At 40.0% G+C, this 26,898-nt stretch overlaps 1 protein-coding gene across 1 annotated transcript; it reads right to left on the minus strand.

Annotated features, from left to right (window-relative positions):
- Positions 1-232: 232 nt before the first annotated feature.
- Positions 233-24,808, minus strand: EIF2AK2 (eukaryotic translation initiation factor 2 alpha kinase 2). Its single transcript, XM_052649501.1, has 15 exons — positions 24,690-24,808; positions 22,154-22,274; positions 20,489-20,637; positions 17,868-17,988; positions 17,442-17,518; positions 17,177-17,276; positions 15,279-15,313; positions 13,646-13,711; positions 11,957-12,079; positions 8,293-8,409; positions 6,025-6,220; positions 3,080-3,208; positions 1,513-1,617; positions 433-483; positions 233-355 (listed from the first exon to the last, which is right to left on the minus strand). The coding sequence occupies exons 1-15, from the start codon at positions 24,806-24,808 to the stop codon at positions 233-235; spliced, it is 1,632 nt and encodes a 543-aa protein (XP_052505461.1).
- Between the last annotated feature and the right edge of the window lie 2,090 nt (positions 24,809-26,898).

Raw genomic sequence — 26,898 nt, forward strand, 5'->3', positions numbered from 1 at the left:
AATTTGAGGGATTCTTTTGGTATTTTCATAATAAGAAGATGATCCATGGGAAAGTCAAACGTAAGAATGTTTCTGAAGTAAGAAAAAATGTAAACCTTTCTTCAAATGTGGCAAAAAAAAAAATTAAGAGAAAAAATGAAAATAGAAGATAAATACCATCAATATTCCCAAGCAGAATTTAGAAAGTTACAGGAAAACGGAATTATCAGAAGCAGGATACTTTTTTAAGTATCTAACATGTGTTTCGTTTCTTTTTTTCTGTAACATTATTCCATTCCCTCAAAGTCTTCAGTATCTCAGATGTGGTAGGTCGTTTCTTGGGGTCCACTGAGAGTAATTTCTTTAGAAGATCTTTCTGTAATGACAGTAAGAGTCAGTTCTAGGAACGAAAACATTGCAATAAACAAAATTCAATTATTTTTAAATGCTTACTTCTTTGTCGTCAAATACATCTAATTTGCCTCTCCTTAGATCTTCAAATAACTAGAAATTAAACATATATATGTTTATTAGGAAATGATTCACTTTGGAGAAAAACAAACTTAGAAAGTACTAAAGGCTGGGGATACCAGAATTCTAGGATATTTCTAGATTTTTAGAAAAATCTCTTCGGCCAAGAAGCAAGCGGGAATCCTCTTCCCCCACCACCCCCTTTAAGAACCATCCTGATCATTACAGCATGTTGAAGTTTTAAGAGCATCATATGAATTATCTCCCTGCATCCTTTTTGGAGCCCTCTGCAAGGTATTTTCAATATCCCTGCCTTACAGGGGAGAAGGCTGTCAACTCCAGACAAGTCCCTCTTACTGACCTTCAGACTAGGATATCCAGCTGCCTGCAGTGGCCACCCCACTGTCTTCATAAGAAATCCATATTCTTGCTTTAATTTCATCCCAGTGTATCTTTCCAGTACCACTGACCATCAACCACTTCTTGACTTATATACTCCTATACAAATGACACTGCCAACTATTCCCAAATATATTCTTCCCAATCCTTTTCCATGCTAGGATCACCTTCTCTCTAAATTGGAGTACTGGAAGCCAACCAATCCTTCAGAGCCCAATTTAAACACCTCCATGAAGCCTAAATCCCTGCAGCTGGCGAAGCCCCCCTCCTAGCTATTTCCATTAGACTTCATGCCTTCTCCTAAAACATTCATAGCTTTCTCTTATGTTACCTTTCCTTATAACATATAAGCTCCTTGAGAACAAGCCTTCCTCATTTTCATAGCCCTTGGAGAGCTCAGCACAGAGTCTTATGCAAAGCAAGCCATCGATACAATTTTACAGACAGAGATGCACACACCTTCCAAAGAAGACCAAAGGTTTGGTCTTCAAGAAAAAGTACTGGTTGCCCAAACTTGAATGAGATAAAAATTTGTATTTAATTTGCAGTCAACACTAACATGCTCCAGTCCATCCTCATGTGAGGTCAATAACTGCACCAGTACTTTGAATATGACAGTCAATCATTTTTGTTGCTTAATTCTTTCTGTAACATTGTATTTACCTTCCCTGTTTCGTAAGAAGTGGGACATATATGAAGAAGTTCTGCAAGAATCAGCCCCAAAGCATAGATGTCCACTTCATTTCCATAGTCTTTCACAGAATCAAGCTGAAAAAAAATTTATATTTGTGACTCACCTGATATAAATATTCATGCCTTCTAAAGCCAAAAAAGTTATCTAACCAAAATGTCTTATAACACACAACAAGGTACATTTATTAGCAAGATATGTAGGCCCTGACTTCCCAGGTTCAAATCTCTGTCACTAAATAGCTGAATCACCTGTATATACTAGCCATCAATGTGGGGATAATCTAAACCCTGAAATGGAGATAGCAATAGTCTGAACCTCAGAGTTTGACTGTGGAGTTTAATGAGACCATTAGGTGAAGCGCCCAGTAAATCACTTGCATGCAAATGTTTATCACAGATTCATTCATAATATTCCACAAGTGGAAGCAACCCAAGTGTCCATTAACAGGAGAATGGATGAACAAATTGTGGTATATTCATACAATGGAATAGTAGTCAGCCACAAAAAGGAATAATCTGCTGTTATTTAACAGCAACAACTAGAGGTTCTTCAACAGACATTACTTTGAGTGGAATAATCAAACACAGAAGAGTACATACAATGTGATCCCATTCATATGAAGCTCAAGATCAGGGGAAAGTAATCTATGGTGATAGAAATCAGAGAACTGGTTTCCTCTGGGCAGTGAAGAGGAATGACTGACTGGAAATGGGTCTAAAGGTGAGGAAACTGTTGTACCTTCTCAGAGGCTTGTAGGCTTCGTGAACCTATGCCTTTGTCAGAACTAAAAAAAATATAGAGAGACATTTAAGATCTGTGAATTTTATGGTGTATAAATCTTTCCTCAATAAAATGTGACCACACTGGATGCAGGAGAGAGCAGAAGGTGAAAGGAAGCTGTCCCGCCCCTACTGACTTCTACTTACACACCTTGAAAACACCCTACGTTTTTATGAAACACACCTGTCATTCTAGTCAACAATCTCACTTCAAAGACTATCATTGATCCTCATCGAAATATTTGTTTTTAGACTCAAAGGTAAGGAAGAAGACACATAACCTGTCTCCAAATGTAAAAGGCTGAAAACGGCCTAGATCAATTCCCAACAGTCAGGAAACAGTTTAAATGACTGCAGTATATCTGCATTTTGGCACACAATGCCGTTGTTAAAACCAATGTGTCAGATCTATTCGTACAGATATGGGAAGGTTATGATACACTGTTGAGTAAAAAAAAAATTAAGGCACAGAATCACTTTTAGTAGCCTTATAAAATGTATTTATTATTTTTATGTAAAAAAGTCTCCATAAATATATGTATCTATATATTTTTTATAACTCAAAGAAAATGACCTAAAAGGATAAACTATCAACTCTGGTGAGAAGAGCAGGAATAAAAAGGAAGAGTAATAGTAATTTTTCCATTTTCATTCTATTTCCTTATGTATTGTTTTAATTTTATGAGTACCTGTTATTTTTATAATTAAAAAAATGAAAGAGGTAAAAAGTATCTGACAGAAAGAAAGGGGCCCTCACCTGTTCTGGGCTCATGTACCGTAAAGTTCCCTTTTTACTTGTCCGCATTTCATCATTTTTCAGGTATGTGACAAGTCCAAAGTCTCCAATCTTGATGTGGTTCGCAGCTACTAAAAATATGTTACTTGGCTGCCGAAAAAATATGTTATAAGTACTAATTTGACAGACTTTTATCACACATCCAATTCATACTTCATAACAGCTATTTCTAAATTTACTTGTAAGGCATTTACCCTCTCCTAGGTAGCCCAAAACAGGAAACTTATTAATATCAGTCTTTAAAATGCTAGCTGAGGAAGTCAGGACATTTTAGCCGACAGCAGAGAAAGCTTGGGGCATAGCTGCCTCCAGATAGCTGAAGTCAAAGATGGATTCACTCCTGCCTGGTCCCTGTGGGGTAGATCCAGGACTAGAGGATGGAAACGACCTCACAACTTGCTTTTAATATATCCTAATATGACGTGGGTTTGGGTGAACTCCAGGAGTTGATGATGGACAGGGAGGCCTGGCATGCTGCAATTCATGGGGTCACAAAGAGTCTGACACGACTGAGCGACTGAACTGAAGATAGTAATCATGTGGTCCAACAAATGGGAGTTAGAGTTCCCCATCCTACAAGGTATTCAAGACAGGGCTGGACACCCACTTGGTGGAAACACTGCAAACACAAGTCCAGCATTTGAAAGGGACTGAAGCAGACACCCTCAAGATCCTCTGCAATTCTGAGATTCTCAGAATGAGGCCATTCTCAGTAATGCTGCAGAATACCATGTGCAGAATTTTCCCTGGAAGCTTCCTTTATATTCATTTCTCTAGGCTTCTGACTTCTGAACAAACAGAGCCCCTCTGTCTTTGAAGGCTACCAAGTTAACGGGAAGCTGATGCCTAGCACTGAAATATATTTTTCCACATAATTCTTTAAGCACAATTAAAAAAAAAAAAAAGGAAGAAAAGAATGACAATTCCACAACTTTGTAGAAGGTATTGACTAATATTCTAAAGACCATGAAACCAGGAAGGTTGTTGATGAGGACTCTGCGCTTCCACTGCAGGGGGCCCAGGTTTGATCCCTGGTCATGGAACGAAGATCCCACAAGGTGTGGCCAAAAAAAGGGGTACAAACTTTATCCAGGAGGCACAAGAATAAGTTGACCGAGGAGCCTGGGGCAATTGAGAAATTGAACCTCCTCAGCCTATAAGCCCTCTCTCCAGAAACCTCTGTGTCTCTCACCAGCATCTTTGGTCTAGTTCTTAAGGTAAATGCTGGCTGACTTTATAGAACAGGGGCTTTACTGAGTAAAGACCATTATCTGGCAAAGCCACCAGTAGCAGGTATTCTGCAAAGCATCACAAAATAACACACACACTTTTGTTTACATCTTCTCTTAGATGTGAAAAAGCAGTAACTGTATCAGTGAAGTTAGCAAGTTAAAAAAGATGAAAGAAGCCTCTGTAGTATTAAAGTCTGACCTTTGAGCACCTGCAGACATAGAGCAAACACTCTCTACAGACCCAAGAAAAGATGACTCCCTGACAAGAGGCACAAGCAGTGCAGATGCAGGAGGGAACTGGTGGACCACGTGGTGGGAGGAGGGAGCGCTACGCACTTTCATTAACTCATCCTGATGAGGGCCTGGGAGGAAATACCCAAACCTCTGAGTAGAGGAGATGACTGTGTAAGTAGATAATTTATTTGCAAATGATTGTATAAAGAGATAACTGTGCTTAATTTCTTATTTAACTCTATATGATTCATTTCAAAGTGAAGGTACAGCCATTCTAAATGTATTCTTTTGAACAGAGTCCTTATATCCTTCCAACTTCAAAGAATACCTTCAGATACTGTTATTAACAAAATGAGATATTGGAACCAGAGGCACCCCAATATGAAGGCATCAGACATCCAGCCCCTGAGAAGACCAAGGATGCAATACCTCTTAAGGGCCATCTTTTCCTACCAAGGCCAACAAACAACTATGTACATGGCTGCTTATTTTTCTCAAGGAACATTTTTCTTTGTGTCTCCTTCCTGGCTGTTTTAGACATGTGGGATAAGCCCAAGGTCCATATAGACAAGGTGCTTCTGTCTGATCCAGAATGACCAGGAAAAGTTCATAAAGAAATTAAGACCAAAGGGGACAGGTAGAAGAGTGTCTCATGTGAGCACATGAGCAAAGTTTTGGTGATAGGATTCAGCATGGGAGGTTTTCGATGACTGTACCCAAATCACAGGGAACACAGCAGAGTGCCGAGGGAAGACTGAAAAGCTCTTCTGTCTGATTTTGAGGAGGAAATGGGAAAACTGCTCATCTAGACCATGAAAGAAACTGGGAAGCCAGAAGAAAATGAAAATACAAAAGTATACTGCATGTTCCAAGGTTTGCACTGCTGCAGTTTTCCAATCATGGGGCAGAGAGGTCTCACCAAGTGGCAAGCAAATTCTAGACTCTGGACTTAGTGGCTGTGACTGCTGTCAAGAGTAATGACTTAAAAGGTTAAGAGATTTGTGTTCCCAAAGCCAGAGTCACCAGAGTCTCTTCTGCCTCTCAGACAAGCCTGGGAAGCAGGAGAGGCAGAGACAGAACACTCAACTGGATGTTCCAGCCACGAGAATTATGTGCACAGAAATGTCCAGCATACTAACGCTGTTAGTGTTGACAACCGGGGTGAAGGTATCAGCCAGGAAGACAAACAGGACCAGAAGTGAATGGGCAATGAGCTGCTTCTTGCAGAGCACAGCGTCTCAGTAAGTTTACAGCCCTGGCAACCTCCTGATTGATTCTACAGATTGGTACCTGGGGCAAGTGCTATATCCACTCTAACTTTACAGGATCAGAGATGTTATTTCCTCATGACTGTCGATCAATTCTAAAATTAAAGAAGACAGACTTTCACATTAATAAACTCTATTTGTCAATTCCCAATACAGCACATTTTCCACTCACCTTAAGGTCTCTGTGAATTAACTGTTCTGAATGTATATAATGCACTCCTATTGTTATTTGTTGAAAGAATTCCAAAGCCAAACGTTTGTCTGGCTCCTTGCCTCTTCTTTCGTCAATCCATTCCGCCAATGTACCTTTATCACAATATTCCATTTGGATGAAAAGGCACTTAGTCTTTGATCTGTGATAAAATTCACTGTAGAAGTAGCAATAAAAATAAATTTATTAAAAAATACACTTAAAAATTAGATTTAAAAAATGACACCTTCTTAAAAATGCCAAACATGTCTCAAAACAGAAATCTAAGTATAACAAATGTGAGTCAATACATAATAAACCACTCTTTATTTAGGTCATAAGTTCCCAAATATCAAAGCATTGTTTAGCTAAGTTGCAAAGTAGCAGCCTTCCCGTTCTTTAACGCTGAAGGCCCTTGACTATCTTTGCTAATAGATAGGAAGAGAAGCAAAAATATGACGGAACTGCAGAAAACCAAATTTCATTATTATATATTGTAATTTTGAAACATTTTAATTCACCATTGCTCTACTGAGCATCTATTTTGCAAAAGACACGGAACAGGCACCTACAGATAAGAAAATGAGTTAGACACTAGCCTTGCTCTCATGAGGATTATAGTTTGATGGGAGAGAGATAAAGGAAAAACAAGCAGAAAACAATAGTACAGCAGGCCCCAACCCCTGGGATCTAATGCCTGATGATCTGAAGTGGAGGTTATATAATAATAACAGAAATAAAGAACACAAAAAATGTAATATGCTTGACTCATCCCCAAACCATCCCCTCTCCCTGGCCCATGGAAAAATTGTCTTCCATGAAACCAGTCCCTGGCACCAAAAAGGTTAGGGGCTGCTGCAGTAGTGCATGGACAGGAGCTCTAAGAGAAATGCCAAAAGTTGTTATGAGGCATAGCAATGAGGCAGGGCTTCCCGGGTGGCGCTAGTGACAAAGCATCTGCCTGCCAATGCAGGAGACTCAAGAGACGTGAGTTTGATCCCTGGGTTGGGAAAATCCTGTGGAGTAGGAAATGGCAACCTACTCCAGTTTGCTTGTCTGGAAAATCCCATGAACAGAGGAGCCTGGTGGGCTACAGTCCATGGGGTCACAAAGAGTTGGATATGACTGACCGACTAAGCACACAGCACACAGCAAGGAGGACCGATTTCGCTAATCATGGTAGTTGTTCTTTTCTGAACTAAGTTGGCTTTAATATTAATTTAAATTCTTTGAGCATATGTTGGCTAGAAAATAAAAAAAGGTAGCCAGGAATTTTCTAAAAGCTGAAGAAGTCCATATGCGGATGGTACTTCTGAAATTAATGATACAGTTCTAAATTACATGGTGTGGAGACAGGGCTGGAGCCAGGAGATGAATGAACAGGCTCACCACGGCCTCAGGTTTGCACTGAAAAGAACTGTCTCCAAGGAACACTGGGTGACTTTCAAAGGGAGGCTCTTTATAACCCTTCAGTCCTTTTGCAGTGGCTTGCCAGAGACAAACATGAGTAATGCCGGGGGGTACCCCCACCACTGCTCAGGGTCTTGGAATTATTTAGACTGCCCATCACCTCACCATGAGTGGTGTGATCACACACAGAAGGGATCCCATGACTGCACCCTGCCAACCAGCTGAGCGGAGCAGAAGAGCATTAGCAGTGGGGGGAGGGCGGCCTCCAGTTGCACTGTCTACACGTGCAAACCTTCTTCACAAGACTGCATTTACCACCTGGACTGGAGTCAGGGCATGTGAGAAAGTCTGTACTTTAAACTTCAGAGTCAAGAAACCTAAGCCTGAGATTTCAAAAACCACAGAAAGTGTTAGTCACTCAGTTGTGTGACTCTTTGCAACCCCCATGGACTGTAGTCCACAAGGTTCCTCTGTCAGTGAAATTCTCCAGGCAAGAATTTACTGGAGTGGGTTGCCATTTGCTTCTTTAGGGGATCTTCCCAACCCAGGGATCAAACCCAGGTCCCCCACACTGCAGGCAGATTCTCTGCTGTCTGAGTCACCAGGGAAGCCACAGAGGACAGTTTTAAAAAAAAAAAAAAAACATTTTTTAAAGCAAATCTGCAGCAAGGAAAAGATTACTCATTGCCTCCTCATTTGCAGAATGGAGGCATAACAGTGTCTCAGAGTTTCTGGTTATGATTATTAAATGTAACAATTAGTGGCCTTATCCACTGACCCACACACAGTAAACAAGTTTCGCTCCTCCTATTAAGACTATGAGAGTTTCTTTTCAGTTACCTTGAAGAATTTAAGCTTTCCTCAGGATCATAATCAACTCCGTCCCAGCAACTGTGGTAGTGAACAATATTTGGATGATTAAGTTTTGCCAAAACTTTCACTTCACGCTCTACCTTCCTAGTTAAAAGAAACAGGGAACATAAAGGCGTCAGTATCCATCCCTGATAATAACAAAACACCTTGAGCAATAGGAGACAATCACCAATATTCCCTTATTAAACAGCTACCATGGTTCCCACACTGAGGTTTAGAATGGAAGCCAGCACCTCTCAAAAGGAAAGAGTGAACACAGAAAAAAATCAGCTGTTTTCACTCTCAACATAAGAAAAAAAAAACAGTGATTAAAATTATTTCAAACCTCAGACAATCTAGAAGTGATAGGTAGTACTCTTGTGAGCTATCAGTGATGCAAAATTTTTTTGGATCTAAAATAAAAATCACCCACTATGTTTTATGTAGAGTTGTGTTAAAATCACTTTGGATTTCAAAAGCAAACCACATTTGGGCAGCAAGGGTAGGTAATCCAAGCAGCATGAAGAACCTAATTCAAAATTTTCAGTGCGTGGCAAAAATACACACAGAGGGTGATCTATGCAGAGAAATTGAAATTTCACTGCACAATGTGGGAGCTTTGCAGGGATGCGTAGGTAAGAGTTATGACAATCCTATGCTAGACAAGGCTATGGTTTTTCCTGTGGTCATGTATGGATGTGAGAGTTGGACTGTGAAGAAGGCAGAGCGCCGAAGAATTGATGCTTTTGAACTGTGGTGTTGGAGATGACTCTTGAGAGTCCCTTGGACTGCAAGGAGATCCAACCAGTCCATTCTGAAGGAGATCAGCCCTGGGATTTCTTTGGAAGGAATGATGCTGAAGCTGAAACTCCAGTACTTTGGCCACCTCATGTGAAGAGTTGACTCATTGGAAAAGACTTTGATGCTGGGAGGGATTGGGGGCAGGAGGAGAAGGGGACGACAGAGGATGAGATGGCTGGATGGCATCACGGACTCGATGGACGTGAGTCTGAGTGAACTCCAGGAGTTGGTGATGGACAGGGAGGCCTGGCGTGCTGCGATTCATGGGGTCACGAAGAGTCGGACACGACTGAGCGACTGAACTGAACTGATGCTAAGCGGAGTACATAAATTTGAGATTTCAAGGATGAGAAAGGATAAGCAACATTTTGCAACTTATTTTTTGAATCTGAAAAGTTCTATATGATGTAAAATTTGTAAAAATAGAGAAAAAATTACTCATATATTAACACAATCCTAACACACTTATGAGTTTAGGTGATTTTTATAGTCTTTCTTCATATACATATTTACATATGTGTAATTATAGTATATATATTTATCTAATATTTTCTCATATATTATCTTTAAATTTTTCCCTATTACTATACAATCTGCCTAACCATCATGTATAAACATTTTAATGTAAAATTTCAAAAGTATTAAAAAGTAGAGCAAACAGTAGGATGAACCCCTAACTGGCCATCAGATGAAACAGTAATTAACTCCTGGCCAATCTTGTTTCCTGTATGCTCTTACCTACTTCCTCATCTTTCCCTGGATTATTCTGAAGCAACTTCTAGCATTGTACCATTCACAGTGTGTATAAATATTTACAGTATATAACCCTCACTTTTAATGACCGCAAAACAGTCATTGATCAGAGGAGAGCACAAAACATACCAAATCATTCCTTTATTGCTGAACATTCTGTTGGCTCTAATTTCTCACTGTTATAAATGACATTGTTATTTTTATCTACTTGAATAACTTTTCTTGTAATCTGGGTAATATCCTTGGAATAGGTTCCCAATAGGAAATCCATAGGTCAAAGCATATAAATACTTTTGTGCTTCTCGATGCATATCTCCAAGTGTATTTTTAACTGTGCTGTACCAATCTATGCTTTGGAACTGTGGTGTTGGAGAAGACTCCTGAGAGTCCCTTGGACTGCAAGAGATCCAACCAGTCCATTCTAAAGGAGATCAGCCCTGGGATTTCTTTGGAGGGAATGATGCTAAAGCTGAAACTCCAGTACTTTGGCCACCTCATGCAAAGAGTTGACTCACTGGAAAAGACTCTGATGCTGGGAGGGAATGGGGGCAGGAGGAGAAGGGGATGACCAAGGATGAGATGCCTGGATGGCATCACCGACCCGATGGACGTGAGTTTGAGTGACCTCCAGGCGTTGGTGATGGACAGGAAGGCCTGGCGTGCTGCGATTCATGGGGTTGCAAAGAGTCGGACACAACTGAGCGACTGAACTGAACTGAATCTATGAAGCCACAAGAAATGTTCAAGGTATTGCACCCTTATCATCATTAAGGATTACCGTTAAAAAAGTGTTATGGGATAGAAGGAATAGCAGTATTCCTGGTAAGCAAAACAATGAAGAAGGAAAAAGCCTTGTTTTGATGCCAAGTAGTATGAAGGTATTTCAACCGCAAGGCTTTGTCCCTGGGACAAACAATAGGTTGGTTTGACTGGATGAAGAGCATCTAAGATGCCACACCTGCTTCTTCTTTTCTTATGTCATTTTCCTTCACTTATATCCCTTTTCCACCTCCTTCTCTGATCCTTGAGGGATCTGTCTGGCCATATTACAAATAATAACAGCTGCCAGAAAATAACAGGCAGGATCGGTGAACATGGGATTTCAGAGCTCCTTCCTCTGTGTCTTCCTTCCTAAAGTTCTGTTATCCAATAATTGGGGTGGGGGTGGGGAGGGGCACAAATAAGACATAAAATAAAGATGGGAAGCATTGGGTAATGGTGGGAACACAGTAGATTGGAATTCCAGAGGATAAGTTCTAAATCTCCACCTTGTTACCACAGGAGATAGGGCCCAAGGATGGTCATCATTAATTTCTTCTCTCTCCATGCTCGCATCCACTCCTCAGATTAAGCAGTAAGAGTCTATTTGCCCTCTCCCTTGAGCTGACCATAGTGATTTTGTTTAATCAATATGATGCGGAACTTCCAAGACTGCTCCCTCCTGGGATGAGTTGCTCTGGGACAGTCCATCTTAGAACCCAACAACTAAGCTGTGAAACGCCCAGGCCACTTAAAGGGGCCAGGTGGAGGCGCCCTGGTTAACACCTCCAGCTGCACTTGTAGCCACAGCCAGCATCACTGCCAGCCGTGTGAGAGCCATCTCCGCTATCCAGCCAAGCCAAGCTTTCAGATGACCCCTGGCTGCAAATGCATGATGAATGACCCGGGTGAGCATCATCAACTCACAGGACCACAAGAGATAATAACAATTTGGTGGTTAAGCCACTGCATTTTGGAGTGGTGTATTCCAGCACTAGCTTTTACCTTTGGCAAATCAGTTCACATCTTTGAATCTCACTCTCCTCCTCTGTAAGATAAGGAGATGAGACTAGAAAAACTCAAAGGTCACCTTAAGCTAAAAGATTTTATAACTGTAGTTCTCATCAACATAGCCTCAAGGATAATCAATGGTATATCCATTTTTTAATTAAAGTAACCACAGGGAAGTGAGGTCATTTCAGAGTAAGCCAAATATCATTCTCCTCATGAATGATATTTTCAAGGAGGACCAGAAAAAAAAAATACAAATGAAGAAGAGAGATATGTAAAAAAGAATAGTGTAAGTTCACATTAAAAAAAATAAAATATTACTACTTACTCATTATTATATTTAACACATTTAATAACGTAAGTCTTCTTATCAATTCTGTGTTTGGCTTTGAAAACTTGGCCAAATCCACCTGAGCCAATTGGTGTTATTTCTGTGAAATCCTTGACCAACCTTGAGAGATAAATGCTGCTGTTATTTTGAGGTTCAATGTCCTCTGTTCCTCCCCCTGACCCTTCTGCTTTCCCTTAAAGGCGCTAGTGAAATGGACTGTATAACAAACAGGACTCTCCCCTTCTGAGTAAGAAGGATCCATTTCACAGAAACTCTTGAATCACAAAGGATAATTCTTCCCTCTTTCCATCCCAACATCCTGGGAGTCAGTCACCGCCTGGCTGCACAAAAGAATGGTAAAAAATCTTTTATTCCAAGTATAAAACTTTAGAAAAGAGTGCCACACTGTGTTCCCTGCTACCACCAAGCTGTTATATGAGAAATGAGCCTGCTTATGTTTGCAACTCTCTGGGTTTCCCCTCTTTCTCCTGCCCCACATTCCATCATTAAGACCTGCCAATTTTCTTTCCAAAACACTTCTGCGGGTGTGTGCCCACTTTCCCCCACTGGCCCAAGCTTCCAATAAGACCCCCACCGAACCCTCTTCACAAGACACACCACCTCCTCTCCTTCCTCTGCTCCAATCCACAATCCTCACAGCAATCAGTGTGATAAATACTAAGTCTGATCAAGACTATTGGCTAAACGCTTCCCAAGCCTGCCCCTGCATTCAGCAAAACCCAGAAAACCCTGACATAGGCTACCAGGGGCCACCTGTTTGCCCTTGTCCCCTCTCCAGCTCGTCTGGGGACCCCCACTCCTTGGTCACTGCCCTCCCAGCACATGGCTTTCTTGCAGGTCCTCGGATGCTCACATTACCTTTCCCACCTTCGCCTTCCCATGTGCTCCTCTTTCGCAGAGGACCAGGGGCTCCCCACCGCCCTGTGCTAACTCATCCCTCAGGCCTCCCCACAGATGTGACCCAGAGAAAGCCCTGCCTCATCCCTCTCCCTAAATTCAAGGGTCCTGCCGTCATGTCTAATCACATCCTGGCTTTTCCTTCAGACATCTGGTCAGTGTGTAATTATCATCCCCACAAAAACTCTAGGAGGACAGGGGCTGTTTCTACTGTTCCTGTAATAAATATGATGCCCAGCACAGTGCCAGATATATATCAGGTACTTATCAAATATTTGGTGATTCTTTATTATTTCTTAAGCTTGTATTCGATGTTCCTCTGTTGCAAACAGGCCTCCTTTTTAAAAGATACTTTATTTAAGCCCAAACATGCGATCGATCACCAAAAGAACACTTTTCAAAGTGAAATCTGCTATGAAGCTGGAAAATGGAAAACTGATTCAAATGGATCTATTCTGATTCCTGCAGGAGTACTTCTGTTGAAAAAATATTACTGGTTTACAGAAATATTGGCTTTCAATCTTAAAACCTCCCAGAGATGTCAGAGAAACCCACATGAGTGTCACACAGACGCCACATTCCATTTGAACTCATCTAAACTGTACTCCTCCACGAGGCAATGATCCTTTGTGGGCCTGACTGAGCTAAAACAAACTGTTCAGGGAGAGATATACCTTAACCTGCCTGATGTTCAACTGTCCCTTAAGAAACTTTTGTACATGTATCCTTAAACAAATACCTTTTCTTTTTCATGGTTTTCCCTCTTACCTGCAGTCCACGCTGTAAGTGTTTTCTTTGGTCCTCACAGGAGAGGCAAATGTAGGCGCCAAACTTCTAAAAGTTAAGAGAAGCACATAAATTCAAAACTAAAATCAAGTATAACTTATTAAGAGTGGATTTTATGCTATGCACTAGGCTTTTCATATTATGAGTCAACTATTAGAACAGCAGGGTAGCAAGTGCTAACCTTTGTCTTTAGAAACAATGGGGTTCTCTGTGCTCTAACAAGCTTTCACTCTTGCTGTGTTTTTCAGCCTTAACACATTCACTGCCAGCATGCCGCTAGCCTCTTTTTCTCCCTTTAGACTCAAACCCTTAGGAAATCTGTCTCGTTGAATTCTCATCCTGGTTGTGTTTCCTCTGTCATTTATTCCTTGCTGGTGGTAAGCCTCCTACAATTGGAAGCCCAGATGCCACCTAAAACTAAACAAATACAAATTGTTATCTTCCCTCCAGGCTTCCCAGGTGGCGCAGTGGTAAAAAGAATCCACTTGCCCATGCAGGAGACACAAGGCATGAGGGTTCGATCCCTGGGTCAAGAAGATCCCCTGGAGAAGGGCATGGCAACCCACTCCAGTACTCTTGCCTGGGAAATCCCATGGACAGAGGAGGCTGGTGGGCTACAGTCCCTTGGACTGCAGAGTTAGACCACAACAATCTGCCCTCTAAGTCTCCGACTCCCTCAACACCGTCAGTGCCATGACACTTGCCTGCATCTCATCCACAAGGAACAACCTTCGTTTCCTTTCTCCTTAGCATCTTCTTCGCCCAGCTCTTTGACTCTATTCCCGCAAGTCACGTCTCCTCTTCTTTTACAGTCTGTCTCACAAATTCTCCTCCTCCCTAACACGGGATCAGTCTGATGGCCTGATCATCTCACACACAGGCCTCGCCTCTCTGCATCTGAACACCAGTGTCTGGCGTCATCTTTCTGCAAGTGTTACCTAGTGTTCAGAATGTACTGGTGCCTCACAGGAGCTCCTGCTGCCGTCTTACTCCCACTGCTGACTGTATTCACATCCTTGCTTTTCTCTTCCATTCAAGAAGCCAAGTCTCCCTAATTTACAGAACATCTGATTGTTTATTTCTTCCCTGAGTTATGATAACATCTCTACCCTACCTGTTTGTCTGCAAAATAATACACTTCTCTCTCTCTCTCTTTTTTTTTTTTTTTTGGTTGTGCCATGTGGCTTATGGGATCTTAATTCCCCCAACCAGAAATTGTACCTGGCCCTCAGCAGTGAAAGTGCCAAGTCCTAGCCATTTGGTCACCAGGGAATTCACATAATACATTTCTCTTAAGAATACCTCTACAAGCCCACTTCTTCTGCAGACTTGTCCAAAGCAATGCCCTTCACCAACTACTCAACCAATAGCCCCACAGGCCTTTATGTCTACAATGTATTGTGTGCATATGTTCAAAGACTTCTCTATGTATTTGAAATTATTTGTTCATAGATTTTAAGATTTCTGTGAGCCTTAATCATGCTTTGAATTCCTGAAACTCCACTTAAATAAGGGCATACAATACAAATACTGAAGACTTCTTAAATAAGATGAATAATCTAGATCTAAAATAAAGCTTCATTTCTAAATAAGTCCAATGCATGATGATACTCACCTCTTCACCTTCCTGGAATTATTTCTGGAACCGTCCTATAACAAAAGAAAATGGAAAATAGTTTCAGATGATTAAGTCAAGTATCCTGCTTTTCTTGGCCATCCTTTCTCCTGTACTTCTAGATGGTTCTCTGACCACATTTCTCTGTCCTTACGATTAACAACCTCATCAATTTATATGCTCTCAGTAAGCCCTGCTTTCAGCGTACTTGTCTACATCAATGTTCTCATCAATTATAGCAAAGACAGATATGATAAGAAGGTCAAAAAACACAAATTGTTGGAGCCCTGAGATTCAGTGGTTAAGATTCTGCACTTCTATTCCAAAACAGGGGGCACGGATTTGATCTCTGGTCAGGAAACTAAGACCCCATATGCTGTGCAGCACAACAGGGGAAAAAAAAAAACAAAAAACACACAGAACTGCAGGGCACGTTCTACAGAAGCACTGATTGTCCGGGTATGGCTTCCCAGAAGATCCTCTGGCCAGCAGATCTCAGCAAGAAACTACGCATTGTAATTATTCACAGTGCTAGGAAAGAAAACAGATGGGGCCCTGGGATCCAGTTTAAAACATTTTTAGGACAAATCAACAATTTAACTTTAACATTTAGCCAAAAGAGAGGAGTCTTTGACATATCTCTCAAAAATTAATATAGCTCTTCTTCAAGCACATTCACTTTTATTCTGGTAGGGGTCGTGGTGTTTTTTGGTTTTTTTTTTTTTTTTTTTAACAATTTTAGTATGTTGACACAGAGTGCAAACATCAGACTAAGATTTCTTGAGTTCCTATCACCCGCCAGCCTCAGTTTTGCAAAGTGACTGCATTATGATTAACTCAGACATTCTGTAAATGGATATTTTCGCCAGTCTCTACTATTACAAACAATTTTGCAAAGAACATGCTTATACATGTATCTCTGTGCACACATACATGTGTTTCTCTAAAAGACATATCTAGGAGTAGAACTAGCAATACAGCTGGCACACCCTGAACTCTGCTACATGCTGCCAAGTTGCTCTCCAAGACAGTCAATGCCGATTTATACATCAGCCAGCAACATATACTATTGCTGTAACAGCACCTAATAGGTACAACAGGAACAGAGCCGTATCAACACTTAGAAGAGCCAGACTCAAATTTTGCCAATCAGATGGTTTAAAATGGTATCTAGCTATTGTTTTCATTTGCATTTTCCTGATTATTATCAAGTGAAGCATCTTTTCATATGTCTGTTGCCCCTTTGGGTATCTCTTTTCTAAACTGTCTGTTCAGCTATTTTGTACGTTTTTTCTTTTTTACTGAGTTGCTTATCTTTTTCTTATTGATTTGTTTGTAGTTTAAAAAAAATATTTATTTAATTCACTATGCCAGGTCTTCATTGCAGTATGTAGGATCTCGTTCCCTGACCAGGGATGGAACCTGGGCCCCCTGCATTGAGAGCATGGAGTCTTAGCTACCGCACCACCATGGATGTCTTTCTAGTTGTTTATAAATATAATACTTCGGTAGCACTAATCATCACCACAAAAACTATCTGATTTTTAAGTTCAGCTTTTAAGTTTAGCTCTGATTTATTAAAACAGGAGCAGAAATCTATGACTGAACCTTCTAAATACCATCCAACCGATAGAAGAAAAGAAGCCAGATTATAGGAATACATGAAAAATACAAAGGTGAGTAGGGAGAGAAAGATGGGAGTGAAGAGCAGAAAAATTCTGCATGTGAGGAATGGGAGTTAATAAAGAAAGGAGAGAGAAAAGGCTGCAAAATATTTTGATTTAATAAGAGACCATAAAAAAATTGAAAAATTATGACAGGTACTGGAGGTCACTTTTAAATGGGGAAACACAAAGGAAAATAAGATTAACTAGGAAAGTTAGAGACTAATACTATACCCCTGGAGACACGGAAGAGCTGTTTAATGTGACACCGTTATTATCACTTCTTTCTGATGCAGTTGTTGAGAAGCCATTTTCAGATGGTGATTCAGAACTACTAAAAGAAAAGAGGACAGCTGTTAGTTTATGAATTCTGCCTATTTTTTGTTGATCAGTAATTGCTTTTTCTAAATTCTCCTTCGACATTAAACATTTTCACAAATATCTGCTCTTTCAGGCTGCAATCTGAATTTGTCTGTCGCACTTGTTTGTCCATACTTACGATGTACTCACTGCTGGAGAGCTTCTTTCAACATCCCCACACGCGGTATTGAAACAATTAGAGGACTGGTCAGCTCTCTGAAAGATTTAAAAGTACAACTAAATGACTTCTTAGAGTGGCTTAGTCTCTGTGAACCAACTCCCACATTTATTTCCCCACATTGACTACATTCACAGCCATAAAGAATTACAGGATTAATACATTTTTATGGATGTTTGATCTGAATTTAAAAAACATTGAGCTGTCATGAGAACTGTGATCCTTCTGAAGCGTCACGGCCACAGGGCTCATTGGTGGGACACAGAATGAAGGAATGCTTTTGCTATGTGACTGGCTGTCTCGGCATCACCTAACTATCATTTAACTTCAAATCAACTTCAGAGAGAATTTTAAAATGTAGAAATCAAACCCCAAGGCAGTACATACCATTGTTTCTGATTCTATCTTTTCATAAGCCAGTTTGGCAGCCAACTGTTTTGCCTCCTGTTTAGTGGAACCCACACCACTACCATATTCTTCTTGTCCAATTTTGCATATATAATAAAATCTAGGGGAAATGATAGAGTATTAAACCAAATACCGAAAAACAGTAAATGTAACTCATGTGTTTTCAGAAAAAAAAAAACATATTAACAAAGGGCTAAATATAACACCAATTTAATAGATAGATTAATAGTTCATATCTTACTTAATTTAAAATTTCAACGAGGGCTTCCCTGCTGGCATTGTGGTAAAGAATTCGCCTGCCAATGCAGGAGAAACACGGGTTCAATCCCTAATCTGGGAAGATCCTACATGCTGTGGAGCTACTAAGCCCATGTGCCACAACTACTGAGTCTGTTCTCTAGAGTCCTGCAGCCACAGCTACTGAAGCCCACACATCCTGGAGTCCGTACTCTGCAACTGGAGAAGCCACCGCAATGAGCATGACAACTAGAATGTAGCCTCCGCTTGCTGCAACTAGAGAAAGCCCACGCAGTAATGAAGACCCAGCACAGCCAAAAATAACTAAATAAATAAAAACTATATTTAAAAAGGCAAGATTTAATATATATATATATTTTTTTTTCAATAAGATGGCTAATCAGTTTACTAGAATAACCAGGATTGGCTAATAGCCCAGCTTCCATTCTCTAGGGAACTTCTAACTCTTTGCTGCTTCATTGAAAGATGTGGCATTAAGATACCAAGTGGTGATTTTTTAAAATTCCCCAAAAGTCAAAAGACATAGAGGCAGAGAAAGAAGAAAGAGACCTAATGAATTTTTCAGAGATGTTCAACTGGCATGATAAAACCCGTCGAGGCTGCTACAGGAGATTAATAAGGTGACAGTGTTTGGGAGGAAATGGGCTAAGTGTATCTAACTTCAGCTCTAACTTTAGCATTTTCTGCATGCCTCCCCCCTCCACACTCATGTACACAAAAACCTAAGCAAATTCTCACAATGCAAAAGTCCCATGCTGAAGTCACTTAATTTTCATGAGCTATAAGGATGCTTGTAGTTAGGCAAGGAGCCTTGGACAATTATAGAAGAACTATATTTAAGGTGGCAAAGCAACACACATGGCAATTTATATCACGGGGTTACCACGTAGTGCTACAGAACTTCGGCAGTATTATTCATCGTGGATGGAAACAGACTCTACCAGTGAGTCTTCCCCACTAGCCTCTGAAGGGAAATTAGGGAGCTGGGCTGAAGGACTCGATTATTTCTGTGGCTCCAGTTTTTCTTCAGCACTCCCTAAACAGTCTTCTTTTCTTTAACAATCAAATGTTAAAGCACTAGGTCAAAGGAACCAAACAGGTGAGCTAAAGGAAAACAAAACAGCTCTTAATTCATGGAGACTGACTCACAGAATTCACTTTTGACTCTTTCGTTGCAGTGAATCCTATCACATTTTTGTCTTCCTGGTTCTGGCCTAAAAGCCATTGGGGTGAACTGTAAAATTCATAGACCAGTACCCTAAAGTGGGTGCTGGGACTATTCGCCTTTTAGAATTTTTGTCCTTCTCTCTCATTTAACTGGTTGGTTGTAGCTGAGAAACAGTCTTCTTCACACTCATTTCCTTTCTGCTTTTCCCAGTTCAGATTCACTCTTCATCCTCATCTCCAAAGTCTTTGCTCACTGGTGAGATGTTCTCATTATCTCTGACTGACCTTCTCATCCGTCCCCCTCATCATATCCCTCACCATCTAGGGTGAAAATGCAGTCCTTATTTGTTTATTTTTGGCTGCATTGGGTTTGTTTTTTTTTTTTGCTTCGTGGGCTTCTCATTTTGGTGGCTTCTCTTGCTGCGGAGCACAGGCTCTGGACTGCAGGCTCAGCGGTTTTGGTGCTAGGGCTGAGTTGCTTCATGGCATGTGGGATCTTCCTGGACCGGGGATCAAATCCACCTCTCCTGCATTACTGGCAGGCGGATTCTTAACTGCTGGACTACCAGGGAAATGCTTTTTTTTCTTCCTTTTGGCCGCACAGCATACAAGATCTTAGCTCCCCAACCAGGATTCGAACCCATGGCCTCTGCATTAGAAGCTTAGAGTCTTAACCACTGGACCAGTGTTTCCTAAACCTATGGTCCACCAGGAGCTTCCCTAAATCCATTCCTTCTAATACACAGTACTTGTCTAGAGAATGACATTATTCAATAAAATCTGAAAGGCAAATATCTCTATTTTGACAAGGGTGGAAAGAGACTCATTCCACACATGTGGCAGGGCTCTTCTCACACAGCCACTGCAACCTCAGATATGGGAAGGTCTTCATCACCTGACCTCTCTTAGGTTTCCTGCAGAATGAACCATCCAGGGAGATCTCAGAAATAAAGGATTTCCCAGATTTGATCAATTGTGGGATATGGGTCCCCAGACTTCAGCAATGAAGCATTTTAATATTTTCATTACAAAGATGTCAAACTGCAATAAGGTCATAAAAAACCTTCTCTGCAGAATGTACCAAAAAGGACAGATATTTTTGGAAAGTTAGACATGAAAATAAGGTTGCTCTATTGCTTAGATATAGTGAAACAGAAGGAAAAACAACATCTCACCCTTCGCGCCCATCACCCTTTGATTTACATTCTTCATAAGTTACACATAGGTTTTTCTTCTGGGAGATCGTATTAAGACGGCCTATGTAATTCTCAATGGGTGGTCCTTCTGGAATATTTGTTCTCAGCTGAGATGAAAAAGTAACTGACTAAAAGAAAAAATACCCATAAGGATAAATTTTAACAAGAAAGGACATTACCTATTTTCCTTTTACAGTTTCAAAAGAGAAAACAAAATAGTCAATTTTCTTGTTTATCTAGGTAAAACTATAAGACTTTCTGATCTGGTCTATCTTTTGTAATCTCAAAGGACAAGATAACACATACTGAAGTAAAGTTATATCATAGATCACAACTTCATGGGAAACATGAATATAATAGCATTACTCCTTCCACTATTATCTGCCCCTTTTAAAATTCCCAATCTGTCAAAATCTTGTCTAAACTTTTTCTACTTTGTTAACTTTGTCAAAGAATTTTGGGTTTTATTGACCTTCTTTATTATATCTTTGTTTTTTTTCACGTCAATTTCTTCCCTTTTGTTATCACTGTCTTTCTTCTGGTTTTTCATGGGTAAAGGTACTCTACTGTTCTTTTTCTAACTTCATGATTTGGTTTTCTGGCTCATTAACAATTTAAAAGTTTGTGGGTTTTCCTGATTTATTTTGCTCAATTTTGATTAAAAGGGTGACATCTTCAAGTAAAACTTTAAAAATATATGTATTTTTTTGGCTGCACTGTATGGTACTTGGGATCTTAGTTCCCAGATCAGGGATCAAACCTGTGCCCCCTAAGGTGGAAGCCTAGAGTCTTAACCACGGGACCACCAGGAAGATCCCATTGAGTAAGATTTTTCATGAAAGTATCTTGAATACTGAAATTCTGAAAAATTTTGAAAATTTGAGAATGATTCATTTTTGTCTCACATGTAAAATGACTTCCTGCCTCATTTTACAGATGCTGCTCCAGTGTCGTCTGGTTTTTAAGAGTAGCATGGGCAGCATGATTTTTTTTCATTTTTATATTTTGTATAAGTTGTTCTGCCTGGATACTTGCAGGATTCTTTCTTCATCCCTGGAGCTCAGTCCTTTCACAAAGGCCAGTGTTGTTCTTGGTGGTTCCATATTTTTCAGTATCTTCTGAGCCGCTGAGTGGTTTCAATCTGCAGGAAGCTCTTTCTTTATTTCATAAATACTTTCTACTGTTCTTTTCAGAGACAGCTTTTTCTGTACTAGCTACTTACTCTGTCTGCATCTTCAGCAATACCAGCTATACAGATGTTACTTTTGCACCACCTGCCCTCCATATATTAATATGCCATTTTCCTCATGGTTCCTTCTCTCTCTGCCCTTTTCCACTGCATTCCCTCAAGCAGGTGCTCCTTCCAGATCCTGTTAGCTCATTTCTCACTGTTTCCTTAGAGTATGTTACTGCTGTTGGCACTCTAAATAGGTAGTGCCCATCTTGCCCATCTTTTTGAGATGGACCTCTCATTCAGGGTTCTATAGAAATGAGCCCAAGAAAAAGACTGAACTAAACTTTGAAAGCAAAAGAACTTGTGAATGGTTTTATTCTGCGTGTGAGTATTTTCTCATAGGACAGGGAAAAATGCCATAGATATTTGTGAGTTCCCTTTCACAATGGAAAAAAAAGGTAATTACTCACCTTACGGTCTTTATTAATTATTTCCAAAGCTAATTTGGCTGCAGCGTTTTTGGCTTCCTTCTTTGATTTACCTTCAGCCTTTGGATATTCTTTCTCATCTATTACAACTTGATATGTAAACCTGATTACAATGAAAAATTCAAAGAATATCATAAATTCATGCATTATTTAACTAGCATTCTAATCATAACTGCCTTCTATGACTACCTTTGAAAATTTTAACCTGTGTTCTACATAGAATAATCATAAGGAATTTGATTTAGGCCATTCAGGTATGACCTAAATCAAAGCCCTTAAGATTATACAGTGGAAGTGACAAATAGATTCAAGGGGTTAGATCTGATAGACAGAGTGCCTCAAGAACTATGGACGGAGGTTCATAACACTGAACAGGATGCGGTGATCAATACCATCCCCAAGAAAAAGAAATGCAAAAAGGCAAAATGGTTGCCTGAGGAGGCCTTACAAACAGCTGAGAAAAGAAGAGAAACAAAAGGCAAAGGAGAAAAGGAACAATACACCCATGTGAATGCAGAGTTCCAAAGATTAGCAGGGAGAAAGAAGAAAGCCTTCCTAAGTGATCAATGGAAAGAAATAGAGAAAAACAATAGAATGGGAAAGACTAGAGATCTCTTCAAGAAAATTAGAGACACCAAGGGAACATTTCATGCAAAGGTGGGCACAATAAAGGACAGAAACGGTATGGACCTAACAGAAGCAGAAGCTATTAAGAAGAGGTGGCAAGAATACACAGAAGAACTCTACAAAAAAGATCTTCATGACCCAGATAACCATGATGGTGTGATCACTCACCTAGAGCCAGACATCTTGGAGTGTGAAGTCAAGTGGGACTTAGGAAGCATCACTATGAACAAAGGTAGTGGAGGTGATGGAATTCCAGCTGAGCTATTTCAAATCCTAAAAGATGATGCTGTGAAAGTGCTACACTCAATATGCCAGCAAATTTGGAAAACTCAGCAGTGGCCACAGGACTGGAAAAGGTCAGTTATCACTCCAATTCCAAAGAAAGGCAATGCCAAAGAATGTTCAAATTACCGCACAATTGCACTCATGTTACCTGCTAGCAAAGTAATGCTCAAAATTCTCCAAGCGAGGCTTCAACAGTACATAAACCAAGAACTTCCAGATGTTCAAGCTGGATTAAGAAAAGGCAGAGGAACCAAGATCAAATTGCCAACATCCATTGGATCATCGAAAAAGCAAGAGAACTCCAGAAAAACATCTACTTCTGTTTCATTGACTAAACTAAAGCCTTTGACTGTGTGCATCACAAAAAAATGTGGAAAATTCTTAAAGAGATGGGAATACCAACCACCTTACCTGCCTCCTGAGAAATCCATATGCAGGTCATGAACCAACAGTTAGAAGCAGACATGGAACAATGAACTGGTTCCAAATTGGGAAAGGAGTACGTCAAGGTTGTATATTGTCACCCTGCTTATTTAACTTATACGCAGAGTACATCATGCGAAATGCCAGGCTGGATGAAGCGCAAGCTGGAATCAAGACTGCCAAGAGAAATATGAATAACCTAAAATACACAGATGACACCACCCTTTGGTAGAAAGTGAAGAAAGAGCCTATTGATGAAGGTGAAAGAGGAGAGCGAAAAAGTTGGCTTAAAATTCAACATTCTAATGGCAAATAGATGGGGAAACAATGGAAATAATGACAAACTTTATTTCCTTGGGCTCCCAAATCACAGCACATGGTGACTGCAGCCATGAAATTAAAAGACGCTTGCTCCTTGGAAGAAAATCTATGACCAAACTAGACAGTATATTAAAAAGCACAGATATTACTTTCCCAACAAAGGTTCATGTAGTCAAAACTATGGTTTTTTCAATAGTCATATACGGATGTGAGAGTTGGACCGTAAAGAAGGCTGAGCACTAAAGAATTAATGCTTTTGAACTGTGGTGTTGGGAAAGACTCTTGAGAGTCCCTTGGACTGCAAGATCAAACCAGTCAATCCTAAGGGAAATCAGTCCTGAATATTCATTGGAAGGACTGATGCTGAAGCTGAAGCTCCAATACTTTGGCCACCTGATACAAAGAGCTGACTCATTAGCAAAGACCCTGAGGCTGGGAAAGATTGAAGGCAGAAGGAGAAGGGGACGACACAGAATGAGACGGTTGGATGGTATTACCAACTCGATGGACATGAGTTTGAGCAAACTCTGGGAGATAGTGAAGGACAGGGAAGCCTGGCGTGCTGCAGTCCACGGGGTTGCAAAGAGCTGGGCATGAGTGAGTGACTGAACAACAACCACCACACAGAATCCAAGCAGTCACCCCAAAGAGCAAAACAGTGCACCATTGTGAAGCATGGAAAGGTTTACACACCGTTTTTTCTCTGGAGTCCTCTGAAGTTATCACTTTACATCGAAAAGACTCACCATCTTCTCTGGCAGCTTTGCTCTCATGCTAAAGAACTGACTTCAAAATTGTGCCAAAGTTGCTATTCTCCCAGTTTTAATTTTATATGGATATACCTTTTCTTATAGCAACTTACCTATAATTATGTGGAAGTCCTGTCTTAGCCAGTTCACAATACCTAACTTCTACACAGTTCTTTTGTTGGTATTTATTAAGTTCTTCTATGTAGAAACATGGTGAACGACCAGTGGCCATTTTTTTTCCTCTAGTAACCTACAAAAAAAAGAGATTTTTGAAAGAAGTGATATACTCAGAAAATATTTAATTTCCCCAATTCAGTTTAAGAGATAAAACAGGGTAAGATGACTCTCCTTTATATGACTCATCTCAGCCCTGCAAAAATCCAGAGAAAACTTTCTTACAAGATCTTTCTTTCCCTCTCGTGGACTACAAAATCAAGTTAATTTCTCCAAGATTTTCTACTTTCAAAACTCAACTGGCCAAAAAAGGATGGAGGTCCTTCTCCTTAACTTTTCTTTCTGCTTCCCCTGAGTGTCAAGTGCAAGTCTGTCCATCTGCTTAAAAAGATAAAAGCCTGAAGGAGGAGAATTAGAATTATTTTTGTTGAGAATAAAAAGGTTGAGTGTATATATAAAGTTTATGAAATCATGAAGGATTTAGTTGTACGGACAAAGATTCTCCTATGAAACCCCACAAAACTTCCACTTGAAATTTTCAGAAGTCAGCTTTAGGACAATTTACTTGGCAGACAAATTAGACCCTAGTTTATGGTTCTCACTGGACGAAGACAGTAACAATGATTCAAATTACAAATAAAATCTAAAGAATATAGAATCTAAATATAAGAGCCAAAGCCATAAAACTTTAAAAGTAAATATAAGGGTGAATCTTCACAATCTTAGATTTGGCAGTGGAATCTTACCTATGACAGCAAAAGCACAGCAACAAAAGAAAACATAAATAAACTGGACCTCATCAAAATTAAAAATATTTGCATATCAAAGGACACTATGAGGAAAATGAAAAGACAGTCTTCAGAAAGGGATTTTTATAAATAATATATCTGATAAAGATCTGGTATCCAGAATATACGAAGAACTTTTACAACTCAACAATAAAAACAGTTAAGAAATTAAAAAATAGGCAAAGGATTGAATAGATATTTCTCCCAAGAAGACATACAAATGGCCAACAAGCGCACGAAAAGATGTTCAATATCATTACTTATTAGACAAATACATATCAAAACCACAACTAGATTCTACTTCACACCCACTAGGCTGGTAATAATAATAATAGAGAAAATAAATGTATTGGTGAGAATATAGAGAAATTGGAAACCTCATATATCACTGATGGAATGTAAAGTAATGCAGGCTGTATGATATTTGATGGTTCCTCAAAGAGTTAAACTTAGAATTACCGTGAAAGTGAAAGTCACTCAGTCGTTTCTGACTCTTTGCAACCCCATGGACTATACAGTCCATGGAATTCTACAGGCCAGAATACTGGAATGGGTCACCTTTCCCTTCCAGCAGATCTTTCCAACCCAGGGATCGAACCCAAGTCTACTGCATTGCAGGAGAATTCTCTTACCAGCTGACCCACAAATACCACCCATCAATTTCACCCCTTTGGTGTATATCCAAAGAATTGAAAAACAGGTTTTCAAATACACAGGAATATGCAAAGCAGCACTAGTCACAATAATCCAAAAGTAGAAACAAATCAAATATCTATCAGCTGCAGGAAGGTAAACACAAGGCTGTACATCTACACATGGAATCTTATTCAGCCCTAAAAAGGGTAATGTATTGAAACACGCTATACCATGGTTAAATCTCAAAACATGCTAAACTAAAGAAGTCAGACATAAACAGTAACAGAGCATATGATTCCATTTATGTGAAACATCCAGAATAAGTAAATCCATAGACAGAAAGTGGTTCCTGTTGACCTCTCGTTTCTTATTAGGAAGCTCTTCTGATTTTCCTTCTTCCAAGGTCACAAGTTCTTTCTGACACTCCTTAATCTCCACAGCCTTTACATGCTGGAGTTTCCCCCAAGACTTGGTCCCAAAACACTATTCTCTTCACTCTAGACTTTCTCCTCCAGGTGATTTCCCTCATGGCCATGATTTCACAGATCATCTATCTGTCATTACCTCTGAAACTTATACATAATTAACGAACCTCGTTCTGAGTTTCAGAGCTCTCTATCCAACCTCTCCACTTGGACATCCTGAATGGCTTTCAAACTCCCAAAATCTAAAACTGCATTTATAATCTTCCCTCAAACTGGTTTAGAGTTTCCTTCCTCAGAAA

The sequence above is a fragment of the Budorcas taxicolor genome, chromosome 11 (genome assembly GCF_023091745.1).
Source record: "Budorcas taxicolor isolate Tak-1 chromosome 11, Takin1.1, whole genome shotgun sequence".
Lineage (NCBI taxonomy): Eukaryota > Metazoa > Chordata > Mammalia > Artiodactyla > Bovidae > Budorcas > Budorcas taxicolor.